At 40.4% G+C, this 16789-nt stretch overlaps 1 protein-coding gene across 1 annotated transcript in view; it reads left to right on the top strand.

Moving 5' to 3' along the window:
- The window catches only part of LOC149029760 (Glycosyl hydrolase superfamily protein), a 35918-nt gene that overhangs the window by 14068 nt on the left and 5061 nt on the right, over positions 1-16789 (top strand). The window contains exons 3-5 of the mRNA XM_089142101.1: positions 3879-3959; positions 4042-4126; positions 9822-9919. Of these exons, the coding sequence (XP_088998227.1) occupies positions 3879-3959; positions 4042-4126; positions 9822-9919 (264 nt within the window). The remainder of the gene's footprint in view (positions 1-3878; positions 3960-4041; positions 4127-9821; positions 9920-16789) is intronic.

Here is a 16789-nt window from a genome sequence, read left to right on the forward strand (position 1 = left end):
GTCTTGCACTTTTTTAAGGCAATAATTTGATTCGGGTCAATCCCGGTCATCTTGCACCTTCCTTAAGGTCTTGCACTTTTTTAATCTTCCTTGCTATCCCGCACAATGTAAACAACATCGGGATAGGGGGCTTATGATACGGAAGATTCCTACCCGACCGGGTCTAACGTGGATGGGGCTCCACATGCTAGTTAGTCGGTACATATGCCGACCACCCTGACCAAGGCATAACGTATGCTGGACTAATATAGCAACTGTTCTCAATGAGGAAGGTCAACTTAATCACTGATCGAGCAGGACCAACGATATGGAGGCATAATCTTAGGAGAAACAACGGCCTCCATTGGGTAAACTTACCAAGTACGTAAAAGGTAATACTTACAGTATAAAAAGAGGGCCATACCCCTCCGGTAAGGATCCAAGACACTCTGAGCATTATCTTGTGTTGCTTTTACATAAGAATTCTTCTTGCTCATCATCTGACTTAGCTATCGGAGGCGACTACCCGGCATACAAGCCGGCCCGCATCTAACCTTTCTTGCAGGACTCATCGTCCCGGATACGAGAGGAGGCTCAGTCGGATCCAAAAGTTTAACTGTGACGCATCAGGTACTACCAAGGCCACAAGGTTGCATGCATGGTGACCAAGATAGAAGGCCTGGTGCTGACTTGGGTCAGAAATTTAACCTGCACTAGTGCTTCTGTGTTCAGCAGGGTATGGGAATGATCAAATGTACACAGACATACCCCCTGTTTCTAGAGCACTGTTTCTAGCTTTACCCTCTTTTCTTTAGTATTTCGTTATGTTATTTTGACCATCTATGGAAATTACTGTGTTAACACTTAACAGTGCAGAGCATTTATATAAAATATATTCTCCTCTCCCTACCCCCTTCGCCAACCCCTCCCCAACCCACAAGAAAGAAAAAAATGAAAAGGATAAATAATTGTGGTTTTATCATTTTCAGACTCATATTTAGAACTAACAATGCTTAACCACTATGACCAACTTAGTACTAATGTCCAAGGTAGTTTAATGGTTAGGAGCCCTTTTGTCAAGGCGTCGCCTGGGCATCCTGGCCCTTCTTTAGGTCAGAGGCATCATGGTGTTGCCTTGTTGCCTAGGTGACGCCTTGCTTTTCTTTGCCCTCCATTGCCTCGCCTCGCCTTGTAGTATTGACAACTATGTTTTTGAGCATATGATTATTAGGGTTCTAGTTTTGTACTTTTGTGATCATTTTGTATGATGTTGGTGTGAAAAATATGATCTTAGCTCCATGGTTTGTGCTGGATTTAGACCTGGTTTCTGCAATCAAAATAGAGTGAAAGTGGGCCGCCTCTGAGGACGGGAAGCCACCTCCGACGATCAAGTTAGTTTAAGCAAAAAAACCAAAGACTCCAATGAAGGGTAAAATACCCAAAGAGATGAAGAAGATCATGCTATTTTAGAGTTAAAAAATGCAAGGGAGTGGTGGCTGGAGTGTTCAAGCATCCTGATGGGTTATATAGTTGATCCATACCTAAAGAGATAGTGGATGCTTCACAGCCCTTGGATGCTTTTCTGATGAGATGGAAGGTGGAGATGACTTTTTAGAGAAGCTTGAGCAACAAGCTAGATTGTGTGATCTTCACACCAGCTGAAGATTTTGTTGGTGAATTGAGATTTCAACATCAGATTGATCTTGAGGTGATATCTGCCTACAGTTGAGGGGACAAAAAAAATAGATGCAATATTCAAGGCAAACTTGGGTTACGTGAAAAAGTTCCTTTGTCAACAATAGTATTTAATGCTTTTTGGGGCCTTTAATGCTGAGTTGAATGACCATAACATTATTGCTGCTGAAAAGCGTTTGCAACTTCGCTGCTGAAAAGCGTTTGCAACTTCGATGTTGAAAAGCATTTGCAACTTCGCTGAAAAGCGTTAACAACTTTGCTGAAAGACGTTTTGCAACTTCTCAGAAAGGCTTTTTTATCTCCCAGCAAATTCTTGCCCTCAAGGCTTTGAACGTTGGCAAGATATTCTTCATAACAAGATTTATCATGAAGACTAGGGGGCTAATGTTATGGTCATTCAACTCAGCATTAAAGGCCCCAAGAAGCATTAAATGCTCTTTGTTGACAAAGGAACTTTTTCACGTAATCCAAGTCTGCCTTGAATATTGCATCTATCTTTTTGTCCCCTCAATTGTGGGCAGATGTCACCTCAAGATCAATCTGATGTTGACATCTCAATTCACCAACAAAATCTTTAACTGGTGTGAAGATCACACAATCTAGCTTGTCGCTCAAGCTTCTCTAAGAAGTTATCTCCACCTTTCATCTCATCAGATAAGCATCCAAGGGCTGTGAAGCATCCACTATCTCTTTAGGTATGGATCAACTATATAACCCATCAGGATGCTTGAATAAGGGTAAGACTTGAACACTCCAGCCACCACTCCCTTGCATTTTTTAACTCTAAAAGAGCATGATCTTCTTCATCTCTTTGGGTATTTTACCCTTCAATGGAGTCTTTGTTTTTCTGGCCTGAACTAACTTGATCGTCGGAGGTGGCTTCCCGTCCTCAGAGGCGGCCCACTTTCACTCTATTTTGGTTGCAGGAACCAGGTCTAAATCCAGCACGAACCATGGAGCTAAGATCATATTTTTCACACTAACATATGACATATAGAGTTGACAAAGTTTTGAAGGTGGCTAGAATTCAGTTTCAAAACATAAATAGCGAGGAATCCAGATGAAAAGGCTTCCTCATGTTCAAGGCTTTTGCTACTTCAAGTGCCTGGGGGGAGCAAATGTATGCAGCCTTATCCCAACTTCAATGAGAGGTTGTTCCCTTGTTTTGAATCCACAGCCTTATGGTTGCAATAGCGCAACTTAACCTTGCTCCAAGGCTTCCCCAGTAGTAAAAAGTTCAGCAAATACATGAAAGTGGTTAAGGTAGAAACTCTTTCAAGCCTCCATTGTTTTATCAATAAGCAATATAGATTCAGATGAGTCTTATCCTGAAGACTTGTTCTATAGGTCTAACATTGGGCCAAAAGCTCAGAGCACTACAGGTGTCGAATTAATTAACCTATATGTACCAGTAGGTCCAGCACCCTAATGGTTATCTTTCTTAACGTAGCTGTAGATGAAAACAATAATAGAAAACTGTAATCCATATATGCTTCTTATTTCTCAGCCTTGTTTCTATTTTTTATGCTAGTCGTCAACACCTTGAGAAATCCCAGTTATAGTTGTCTGGGCATCTTGGCGAGCCAAGGTGTTGGAGGCAGCATGGATTCAAGGCAGCACCAACAATGTGATCAAGGCATTCGTGTAGGTGATGACCTGACGACTACAATATTTGTAAAATAACAAAAAAATGTTCCACCATGGAAGGATTAAAATACTACATATTTAGGAAGGTTTTTAAACTGAAGTGAACAACTAGCAGGTGACCACTACTGCTACAGCTGCAGCATCATATGTCATGATCCTCTTGTCTGGCATATCTTAGCCTTACAAATAACTTACTTGCTATCAGCTTCTTGGAATGGGGTAGAGCTGGAGGTACTGCAGGATAACATGCAGAAATGTTACATTGGACCTGTTAAGCGAAAGGTTCATAAAATTTGGGTTTAATGTGGATGATAATGCCTATGCATTTTGTGTATCAATTACCACCAATGACGCAAGTGCCCTTCTTATGGTTGTGCTTTTTATCATATTCGGTGATTGCTGATGTCAGTTAGTGGTTTGCATTGGCCTCTTTCTGCATCATATGCCTCAGTGATTAGTTTTCTGTATTGTATATGCTCATTGGACAATATTGTTCTTCCATTGATCATTTAGCTTTTAAAATTAATGTCCTTCCTTTGTCCAATTGCCGACTGTAGGAATTCCAGAGGCTATGAACTGGCAAAGAGATTCATCTCTAAGATAACACATTTATCACCTGTTTGGTATGATCTGAGAAGGTATGGTTGAAATTGTAGTGCGGGTGCTTGTTCTCTCTCCGCTCTCATTTTCATGTCTTGTCTAAGGTTTCTCCACTTCCAGTGAAGGGACAAAATTAGTTTTGGATGGACGCCACAATGCTGATAGAGGATGGATTTCTGATCTTAGAAAGAATGGGCATGCTCTGGTATGGTTATTAACCTAACATATTCTCCTATAAAATGCATAATATCAAAAGCATGGACTCTGTCTTCTTCTTCTTCTTCTTCTTCTTCTTCTTTTTTTTTTTTTTTTTTTTTTTTTTTTTTTTTTTAATTATGAATTGTCAGCAAAAAAGAAAAGCATCCATTGAGAGTTAATGCCAGGCACTAATTTTTGATACTGCTGGCCTTGGGAGGTTTAAAATAAGTAGGACTCTTAAGTCCTACGAAGATTAATTAGAACTAGGAAGTTTTGATTCTGTTTGGTGTCTGACTTTATTTTATTCTGAAGATTATAAGTAGGAGAATTATGTTTTGGAGTCTTCACACATAGAGAATTGAAGCTCCTTGTAAAATTGAGCTTTCCTCTCTTTCTTCTTCTTCTGCTCTTCACAGGTTTTCATTATAATTGACATTGATAAATGGATGATGTTCAGCAAAATGTATGTGCTCCATTCTTAATAGGAAGATGCTAAAGAGAAGAAGGGATTTAAATCATGGACAGTAAACATAAATGATCAAACCATAATTTATTCATGAATTGTACAGCTAATTATTATTTTTCAGTGGATACTTGTGACCAAAGTGAATCATTTCCCCCTCTCCTATCTCCATCTCCTGTTCTCTCTCTTTGGATCTCTTTGTATCACGAAATTTCTTTTTTAATTTAAAGTTAAATTTTCTTTTATTGTCAGCTATCTTTTTCCTAAACCAACACCCTGCTTCTCATAGGTCTTTCTTTCTCTCCTTCCTTGTTCTCTCATGATTCTCTCACCTGAACCTCTCTTTCTCTCACATCCTCTTTATTTTTTATTTTTTTCCCCATCTATTTGGTTTACCTTATTAATCTCTCTTTCCTATAACTTCTTAACCTCTTTCTCTCCATTGATTCTCACTCACCCACTTTACCCTTCAAGACATCAAGAAGAGATGGGAAGTTTATTTTTTCTAGCCTACTAAACAAACTTACTCAAGTAATAGTATCTTGGAAGATTATACTATTCACCTTGACTATTTTTGTACATGTATAGGGAGAATTATGATGTCCGAAGTAAAAGAAAGCTTTACGGAGGATGAAAGTAGGCAACAGACACAGTCCAGATAGAATCCCAATGGAAGAATGGAAAAGCTTAGGAACCTATGACTTAGCTTCTCACTCTCTCCCTCCCATGGCTTGCAACATTCACCTCACTGCTCTCTCTCTTTCTTTTTTCCCTGTTTAAATTCAAACTTTCGGCTTGGCTGCATTCTTCCCTTTATTTGCAAGAAGAATGGGATAGAAACTGCTTACAACCAAAAGAGGGACTTCCTATAAAATCTAGTTGCCATACATCAAACTTGAAACTCTTATTTTAGGGACCAACAAAAATAATAACAGACTGAAATCATTAACTTATACAGCTTTATAGAATCAGCCTTCTATGCAAACTTGAATAAAGAAAAAGAAAGAAATAAAATTAGAAACTATTAGATCACTAGCCACCAATCTTCATGGGTATCTACTATAGGAATAGAGGAGTTGTAGGGTATCAAACCCAAATAGCCACGTGGGGGACAAAATCAGCCACAAAAGGACGAGGACAAGTGGCAAGCTCCTGCTTAGTTAGGATTCATTAGGTTATACTATGGGATAGGAGGTGAGGGGAAAGGGTGGGTTGTGGTTGTGGTGGTGGTGGTGGGGGGGGGGGAGAATTTTGTAAGGGAAAGGGGCGAGCATAGCTCGTAGGTGAGGGGAATACCCTCGGTTGCAGGAGTTCTTGTAATGGCGGCAGCCATGATGGAGGAGTTTAATGTAGTTTGAATTAGGTTCTTTTCTGTTAATGCCAGTGATACTTGATTTGCCACAGTTGCTTGTTATTGTTGCTTTTCATTGGTTAATTACTCCTTTTTGGATGAAGAGGTTGAGTGAACCTGTCACACCCCACCCACTGGTATTGGTCCGCCCGACAACTCGTGGGTGCGATCCATCATAGGATCCAAGGTTTTATCATCATTAATAATAAATGCAAGTAGTAATAATCATAAGCAAGAATAAATTCGAATAATTGAAAAAAAGAATTACAGGAGTCCAAATACTCCAAGGAGAAGAATCAAAGATAAAGGAAATAAAGTAACAAAGTTCCAAAATTTATCGAGTTCAGCGGAAGCAAAAATTAAACTAGTTCAATTTTATTCTTTTAGTTCTCTCCCGAGCGAGGGTCTTCTCTTCTAATCTATCAACGAGGGGAGCCATCCAACTCTCCTCCACCGATTTCTCGAAGTGTCAAGCTATTTGTCTCCTTCTGCCGTCAATGGGTGCTATAAGTGCATTCCATGCATTTGCAGGAGGTTTCATGACATAAATCTCCGCCTCCCACTGATGTTGCCACAACTTCTTCACAGGAGTCACTCCAGTCATACAGAACTTCTCCTGGTCCAATATACCCATCTGTATAATATAATGTAACATACAAAGAAAAGGAATGAATTCTTACAAACTCAGTAAGGAAAACACATCTCACTTACATATCGGCAGTGTATCAAAGTAAGCACATATATAAAGAATGATATGCAAATATATGGATACAACTATGAGTCTAACTATGCAAGTCTTTATATGGCGAACGTGCTTTAAGATATAACACCAGCCCTCCTCTGGGTAGGTCTAGTCACTCTGATCCCTCACGGACTAGTTACCTCTGTTGAGATCTCTGGTAAAGGGGTTCAGTCCTCATCAATCAACCATGGTTGGGGTTTAGGTCCACATTCTCTCACCAAGACCATTGGCATGAGTACTGGCGCATGTCGGGGTTTCTAATCCAATGCAATGTCATACAATAACATATTACATGTAGTCCAGATACTTCCAGATACTTCCCCTATGGCACCAACCAACTTGGTTCAGTATCTTTCTCTACCTAGGAATGAGAACCCTCACGGACTGGCTACCGTTGTTGGACTCCATTCCCTAACCCTATGGTTATCCACACATTGTTGGGGTGGATGCTTTCATGACCCCTCATGATTCCCAGCTACTTCTTGGATGTCTATGAGCTCAAACCCTAACATATGCAACCCTATCAATGCATGATCAACAGTGGACCACTGAATCTCCGCACGGACTGGTTACCGCTGTAAGATGAAACAATGTCACATCACTATTATCACAGGTCATTCGGCTTCAATTCCCCTACATAAAAGGTACTAGCATGTATGGGTACCTAGCCATGCAATCTAGACTCCTTAGGTATGTCATCCAACAATCATAATAGTGCTGGGGGCATCAATAGGCGGTGTCCCATACCACAGCCCTTTGATATCCCAAGCAATGGATACCCAATATGGATATTCTTCTATGACAATTACATCACATCACCAACCATTATAACCTAATCATTCATTCAATATCACAAAGTAATGAAAAATACATATAAACATTAATCACAGTATATATTCGACTACTAAACATAGAATCATACTACTACAGCAAGTTATAGAGCATATCATCGCATATATATAAGAATGTGTCATTACTTGTAGATATGTAAAAACTAAAGAAATTGCAATTAGACCTCACCCATAACAGTTCCAGTATACCTCAGAGATCACCTAAATATAGATTACAAAGTTATATTAAGTACAGGAGTCAAACCAACTTCACAAAGCTATTGTGACCCAGCCGGTTGCTTGGGGCTGTTGGTTGGCCAAACGACCGCCATAAGCGAACACCCTTGTTCCAGACTACTTCAAAGTCCGAAATTCTGACTTTTGATCTCCCAATTTTAATCCGATTTTGGGATGATCTATATCCGAATTTCGTCCATAAGGAGCCTACAACACAAGCACGAAACAAAACCCTAGAATTCTAATGATTCAATATTCATATCATCTCCTTTAATCAGATCTATTATTTATTCAGGTGTAAGGATCCATTTTCGGACATGATCTAATCAAAATCACTAATGGGGAATAAAACGAATACAATTAAGTCACAACCAATCCATCAAGGAGGATGGATCCACACCATTCAAAGAGATGAGGAAAGAATATAGAGAGTGTGGGATCACTTACCTTCACTTGATTTGCAAAACTGATAAATGATTGGATCTTCTTCGCAAATCACACTTCTCTCACCTTCCAGCACGTGCTTTCTGCCTCCTAACCGTTCTCAGCCGTAATCCCGAATATAATAATGAGTGAAAAGGTCGAGATTGGCTATATATAGAAGACTGGGTCAAATTAGGGTTTAAAATCCCGTAAGTAGACCTGGCGGTTGCTTGGTCAATCAACCGCCTTAAGCAACCGCCCCCTAGTACTTTTCAGTACTTGGGTGCTTTGCTCAAGGGGTTGATCCCCAACTTAAACCTAACCCTATACAACATGTGGGGGTGTTCTTACATTGATTCCGGACATCTTCAACCACACCTTGACTTCGAATGGTGATCCACTTTCCCAGTCCATTAAGGTTTCTATAGGTTCTTCTTCGGATTCCCAATAAGGCAGGGTCTTCATCGGCAGAATCCAGATCCATGGACTCAGGATATGGATCATGGACTCTAATCCGGATATTTCACAACTTGGATTTGCAATACGGATCCCAGATGAGAATTACGGTGGTTGTTACAGAACCATTACCGGAGGTACCAGCGAGTCATTGCATTGTCACTGGAGTTTACTAGGTCTCAATAGGAATTATTAGAAGACCACAAACTAATTTGTTGCAGCAGCAAATAGAATAGTCTACCAACGTCCAGCACCTAATCTTCACACCAGCTGTTCATGGAACACCCCCCCCCCCCCCAAAAAAAAAAAATCACTACTCTTGTGAACATAAATTCTTATGGTACTTTTCATGTGAAACATTATTAGCTGCTAGTGGGGATTTTGTTTCGGTTCCTTCTCTTTGGGGGGCCTGGGGCTGCCTTATATGTTGTTTGTTCTGTTGAACCACTAATACCTGCTGGATCATCAGACCAGGCTGCTTCACGCATCGTGCTAAAGCAATCATTCTGTGATCTATCTCACCAGTCCATAGGATGTGCTAAAGCCCATTTGAGTATGGAAGTGCAAAAGCAATTTGCGAACCAAGTTAAAAGCATGACTGAGGATTGTAATTATAGCATTGTGGCTTGGGTTCAGAATGATTGTCACAATTAACTTGCAGCAATGAAATTTGTAAGTCCCTGTAAATTAGAATCTTAAGACTTTTCAGAGTATGTCTTTTCCAGTGAAATCCAGAGAATTCCATGGCTCTGTATAGGAGCTAGCATGTAAAACCCTTGAAGCATGTCTCACCAAGGAATTAATGTTGTTATGTTTTGCATCTTATTAGTGCTGTTTGTGAGTTCTATGCGCATCTGTATTTCAGTTGTAGTGGATTATTGTCACTGGAGTACCAAAGTTTTTTGGTTGGTTACTTATCCTACAGCACTTACACCCATAAGGATTCTGTAGTGATGAGGAGGTGGGTGTTGGGGAATAGAAAAAATTATTATTTTCATTTTAGGTGTGTTATGATGGAAATTGCGTTGGTTTTCTAAAAAAAATTTTGCCCTTTAATATTTCAAAACATGTATCCGTCCCCAAGATTTTAGAATTTTGTTTAGCAAGTTATCATTAATTTTGCTCCGTGACCTGTCTTTTATTGGGTTGTTTATTTTGGATCATCCAGTCTTTTAAGGATTGGCATCATCTGATTAATAGGTGTTACCTAGAGTTGTTCTTGAAGCATCTCCCAAGGAGTTTCTTAGGAAGAAAAAGCAACAGGCTAAAGCAATAGATCTCATAGTAAACGAGTGCAGGTAAGATATCTACCTTTACTTCTGTCATCTTTCCCTTACAAATAATGCTGATCCTAGTAACTAAAATAAGGGAGGAAGTTGATATGCTCTATGCATGCCTATCCTGTTGTTGGCAAATCTTCATACATCTTTCCTCACCCACCCCCTTTTTTGCTTTTGGTCATGATCCATTTTGTATCATTTGCATATATTTATACAGAGAAGGACAAAATAGGCTGTCATGACTCTTGAGTACTGTTTGTTAAAACCATATCTGCCCAAGGCAGTTAGCTGCCTAAGTGCTTAGGTGCCCATGGTGCTCAGTTATTTTTTATTAATTCCTCTTGTTTCTAGGACCCTTGAGGTGTGCTTATCATCAGAAACCAGAATTAAGCCACATCAAGTCATCAAAACCAACACTAAGCCACATCAAGCCATTGGAATTGAACATTAAGTCGCATCAAGTTCAAAACCAATATTATGCCACATCAAATTGTCAAATACCAATTTAGAACTAGAAGACAACAAAAATGAAGGACCAATATGTAGGAAATTAAAAAAGAAAAAAAGAAAAAGAAAAAAAAATCAAGTCATACATTTGGTCGCACCGAAAGAATATATCAAAACATACATTCGGTCATACTGTTTTTTGAATTGTTCGTTCTAGTATACCAAACCTCACATTTTGTTTATATTGTTCTTAGAAAGTATGATTGTATCTAAAAATTATTAAATTGCTGTTTGATTTAGAGAACTATTCCCCCCCCCCCCTCTTCGTGGTGCAATTGTTGGTGGACCACAATTGTAGCCTAAGTACAAGGCATCAAAACAGCCTCTTAGCAATAATTGTTGGGTTAAGGTCCCGTAGGAATTTGCTACCTCGACGGACTTTGCTTATGCTAAAGCCTTGAAACTGGGTTTGCCCTTTTTTAATTCTCTGTTCAAATGGTTTTATTTGCATGAGACCGTAGTTTAAAGTCTTATTTCATCTCGGTATTGTCAAAACCTTTTACAAATTTTGCCAGGTCTCGGTTATATGTTATGGTGGGGTTTATGCATTTTTTGGATTTGATTCTTCTTGGATAGCTTAGTTTGAAGCCTATAAACACATAGCCGTAGTAAGTTTGATAAAAACAACCCACAATTGTCTTTTGGATTCGCACTCATACTAGGTTTTATTTGTCAAAATTACATGTATTTTCATGTATCTAAACGCACTTGAAGTATAAATTGACATAAATGATAAGAAATTCCAATTGATAATGAAGTGGAATATATAAATCTATATTAAAATACGCATAACAAATAACTAAAACATATGCACATACATCGTTAATAGTCAAATTTCAAAATATAACTCGTGCAAATTGTGTCAAATAAGAGTTTACATGATAACTTTGATTTCATAGGAAATAATAGACCAAAGAATCTCCTTTAGAATATAGAGTCAGTAGACTAATAGAAGTTGCAATGCAGGCCTCGCTCAATGTGACCGTTATGTTGGAGTCAATGTGCATTGCACTCTGTGACATATTTGAGTCCCATGTCATAGACTTCGAGAAGAGTCGAACATAATCTGACACCATAGACATGTATGTCTGCATCATCAGCATGCTGAAGGTCGCCCATATCCTGAGGTAACACTATGATGCGCTAGCATCAGCACCCATTGATCAACCATCATACAAATCATATGGAACCACCTGGAGCATGTGGGGTCTTATTCGGTGTGAAATGTAGGAGATTATCTTATCAACAAATGAGGATCTAGTACTACCACCTGGTAAGTGGGAACTAAGTCAACATAGAATATAATGTAGGCATATTGATACACATCAGATACCTATAGCAATCCCACCGGGGTCACCTAATTCGCCATGTAGATCCACGCGCATGAGTAGGCCCCCAGTCTCTCTCAGAGATTATACTCACTAGAATGCTCGAAGTTGTTAGAGGTGAAGAGAGTGGTGAAGAGAAAAGATATTCAAAGATCAGATCTGAGTAACCGTTTAGATATAAATGTAATTGAGCACCAGAGGACAGATATGAAAGAATTGATTTCCCTATCCTTCTTGTTTTCGTCTATTCTCTTCTCTGTTCTGTAACTCCCAATTTCCCTTGGTTGTAACAATTTTTGGTCCGACCTGCCGAATCCCATAGCCGACGGAACTAGGGCACGACAGACGGAAGAAATCCTACAACAGCTGAGCACAATAGCCACCGACCATACCGCTAAGATTGGTTCCTTGCAAGAGGCGTAAGCAGAGCAGCGGAGTATTTTGGCTGAAATAATGTCTAAATTAATGGAGATGGATGGAAGAGCAACCTCCGGAGTGACCACCCTAGATAACAAAAGCATTCTTGGTTCACCACCAGGTACTACCAACTCTTCACCATCGAGTTCAATTCAGGCACGCCCAGCTCGCATAGATTTTCCAAAATTTGACGGCAACGATCCCATTGGATAGATTTTTCCTACCGAAATTTTTTTTAGCATTCATGGCACTCCAAATGATCAGAAGTAAGATTTAGCATCGATCCATATGGAGGGTTTGGCCTTGCAGTGGTTTCAGTGGGTGAGCAAGACAAGGCTCTTCCATACCTGGAAGACTTTCACTCGTGCTCTGGAAATACGTTTTGGACCAACGGACTTCGATGATCCATGGGCATCGTTAGCAAAATTGATCCAAACAAGCACCGTGGCAGATTACCAAGCACATTATGAAGCCTTAGCCAATTGAGTTGATGGATTACCATTTGATTTCTTAGTATGTTGCTTCATCTGGATTGCGTTCGGAAATTTGTCACGAGGTCAAGGCTTTTAGACCAAGTTAATGGATGCTGTAATGTTGGCTAGCATTTAAGAGCAAAAACAGGCCGAAGGAAGACGACCGTTTCCCTGAGCATTTTCCACAACCATCAGAGCACAAGCTCCAAGTACATTGACACCAAATACCTATGCCAAGGGACCACTACAACCGCTACCGCCACCATCACCGTCCTCTGGAATTCCGATAAAACGCTTATCTACTACAGAGATGCAAGCCCGAAGAGAAAAAGGACTATGCTACAATTGCGAGGAAAGGTTCGTTCCAGGTCATCGCTACAAGCAGTGGCACCTTTACCTTTTAGAATTTGAAGACGACGGCGATCCAAGCACAAGCGGTGACTCGGAGAGGTTTGAAGCCATCATACCTGACTCTACTGAGGCAACAGAACCGGTTAGGGAAATGTTCTCATTGATGGGGGTTAACTCACCAACGACGATTTGACTTACAGGCTTCATTTTGGGCAGGCCGGTTCAGGTACTAGTTGACGGAGGAAGTACCCATAACTTTGTGCATGGTGAGGTTGCTAAATATCTTGATCTGACGGTGGTAATGGCGCACATCATCTCAGTGCTACTTGGAGATGGGAACCGATTAGTATGCGAAGGGCACATGCGAGGTATGACTTTAACACTTCAGAAATATTCCACTAATCTCGATGCATATGTGTTGCCCATCGTTGGTGCAGATGTAGTACTAGGTGTTCAATGGATGGCAACTCTGGGACTAGGGATGTCAACGGTGCGGTTTGGGGCGGTTTCGGGCTAAAAAACACTCGGCCCAAACACGGTCTGTTAGCAAAATAACGGTTTCGGGCCGGTTTTAGTTTGGTGCAGTTTGGGTTCAAGCTAATGGTCTATACTCGGGTTGACTAACGGTTTGGGCTATTAATTTATGGTATGCAAGAAAAAGAATAAACATAAATAGTCGAGCATCCTATAACAAGAGTCAAAATTCTATGGAAAACAAAATTTCTATTGATTAATTTTCATTAAAAAAAATGAAAAGTCATTCCATGTTGTAGAAATCCCACCCACCTTATAGAAATCAAGAATTCAAATAATATGTAGTAACATAGAAACTACAAGCTCATTCCTTAGGCTCCACCGGATAGTCCTGAAACAAATCTTCAAACCAAAAACCTTTTTGAATTCTAACTTGTGCTATGATTGATTGTCTTTAATTGAGTTCTTGTTTTGTGAAAATATTGATTTTTTCCCCTTTCTATGAAATCCGTCTCTTTTTTTGGGTTGGTATTTAGTTGATATGCAAAAAAAATACCTCTTGATAAATATAATTATACTTAATCAACATTCTCATACTTGATAAATATTTACTTAATTTAAACAAACTTTATACATTCAATTGGACATTCATACTTAATCCTTCTAATTGTCTCTTATAAGTAGTACAATGACTATTTGATCTTTGAATTCATGCCCAATTTTTCTGATAGTCTATACCAACTACCTAATGGTAATATGATGATTCAAACAATATTTAATCTTAAACTATATAACGGGTTATAATGGGTTGCGGTTTGGGTTTGGGTTGGTGCGGGCTTTGCCACCCTCAGCCCAAACACAACCCATTAAGGTTCGGTTCGGGCCGGTTCAGGCTATAACGGGCCGGTGTGGTTCGGTTTTAACGGTTCGGGCTGCAAATTGACACCCCTATCTGGGACCCATAATTTTCGATTACCGTCACATAACTCTACAGTTCAAGGATGGCCATCATACGGTTGAATGGCCACTGAACATTCACCTATGCAGCTGCAACATCATTTATTACGCAGAAATTATGAAGCCCATGATTTGGTGGTCTTATTAAGGTTGTAAATGGCGCCCCAGAGCAAGCCCACAAGGCCCACAGCAAAACCAGATTTACAACTGGTCTTGGCCCATTACTCTTCAGTATTTAACGAACCGAATGGGCTTCCTCCTCCGTGGGCCCAAGATCACGTCATTCACCTGCAAAAAGAGGCTCAACCGGTAAACGTTAAACCTTACCGTTATCCTCACTTCCAGAAAGAAGAGATCGAACGGTAAGTCACCACCATGCTACAGAATGGCATCATCCTGCCAAGTATCAGCCCTTTTTCATCGCCGGTGCTCCTAGTTAAAAAACGCGATGGTACCTGGAGGTTTTGTGTAGATTACTGTGCTCTCAATGCTGTCACCATCCGAAATAGATTTCCGATACCCACTGCTAATGAATTGTTTGATGAACTCCATGGAGCTCACTTCTTCTCAAAGATTGACCTTAGAGTAGGGTATCACCAGATCCGCGTAAGAACCGACAATATTGTGAAAACTGATTTTCGCACACATGAAGGTCATTACGAATTTCTCATAATGCCTTTCAGCTTAACAAATGCTCCCTCCACCTTCTAGGCAGCCATGAACCAGATTTTTTGACAATTCCTACGCTGCTATGTTCTCATCTTCTTCGATGATTTATTAATCAACAGCAAAACATGGGAGGATCACTTGTTCCATTTAGAGATAGTTTTACACATGCTGCTGCAACATCAGTTATACGCCAAACAAAGCAAATGTTCCTTTGGGCAAACTGAGGAGGAATACTTAGGACATATTGTGAATGGTAAGGGGCTCTCGGTTGATCATTCAAAGGTAACCGCCTTTTTGGACTGGCCTATACCCAGCACTTTGAAGGCAATTCGGGGATTCCTCAGCTTGACTGGTTATTATCGACGCTTTATATGGGGCTACGCTCAGGTCGCAACACCTCTAACGAACCTCTTAAAAAAAAGGGGAATTCTTGTGGAATAAAGACGTTGTGCATGCCTTTTGCACCTTACAACAACTATTGGTTAGTGCGCCTTTACTTGCCCTTGTTGATTTCTCACAACCATTTATTGTAGAAACAGATGCTTCAGGAAATGGTGCCGGAGCCATTCTCTCCCAGCACGGGCATCCCATTGCTTGCAATAGTCGCAAGTTGTCCCCTAAATTACAAGTTGCTTCAGCCTATGCTCGAGAAATGTTCGTTCTTACTCAAGCTGTTTCCAAATGGAGACAATATCTTCTCGGTAATCGATTCATCATCCGAACCGATCACCGAAGTCTTTAGGATCTCACCTACCAGGTCATTCAAACACCACTTATTGGTTGAGCAAGCTGTTGGGATTTGAATTTGAAATCCAATACAGACCTGGAAAGGAGAACTAGGGAGCAGATGCTCTGTCTCGGACGCCCTCTTTCAATTCATTATCAATTACACTTCCTTCACCTATTTTCCTTGAACAATTACTCTCAGAAATCAAAACATCTGCAGAGTTGCAACGCATATATAAAGGCCTTTAGACAAACGAAGCAGAGTTCCAACAGTATGCAGACCGTAATGGCATTTTACTATACAAAGAGCGAGTCTTATTGCCTTCTACTTCAGATTTATGCAAGGTTTTTCTTAAAGAGTTTCATGACTCTCCTCCTGGTGGTCATGCGGGGTACATGCGCACACTCAAAAGGCTTACAGCCAACGTGTGGTGGAACGGGGTTGCCAAGGCTGTTCAAAAATACTCTGAATGCCAGGTCTGCCAGCAACTCAAAACTCCTAGGCAACACCCTGCCGGGTTACTCCAACCCTTACCTATTCCTAATCAAGTTTGGGAAGCAATTTCCATAGATTTCATTACTGGGCTTCCTCCTTCTCAAGGTAAAACCTCTGTCATGGTGGTTGTTGATCGACTTTCTATATATGGCCACTTCAGCCCGTTGCCAAGTGCCTTCACCAGCGTACACGTGGCTGAAGTCTTTTTCTCTGATGTGCTACGCCATCATGGGGTTCCACACACCATTGTGAGCGACAGGGATCCTCAGTTCTCAAGTAATTTTTGGAAGGAACTACATTGGCCTACAGCTCTGCCTACCATCCCCAAACTAATGGTCAAACCGAGGTCCTAAATCACACCTTGGAGATGTACCTTCACAGCTTTGTTGTTGTTGATGCACCCCAATGCTGGACGAAATACTTGGGTTGGGCAGAATTGTGGTATAATACTGCCCACCATTCTGCCATCAACACCACTCCATATCAGGCT

Source organism: Hakea prostrata, chromosome 1 (assembly GCF_041222555.1).
Source record: "Hakea prostrata isolate BN-2017 chromosome 1, UWA_Hpros_2, whole genome shotgun sequence".
NCBI classification, from domain to species: Eukaryota; Viridiplantae; Streptophyta; class Magnoliopsida; order Proteales; family Proteaceae; genus Hakea; species Hakea prostrata.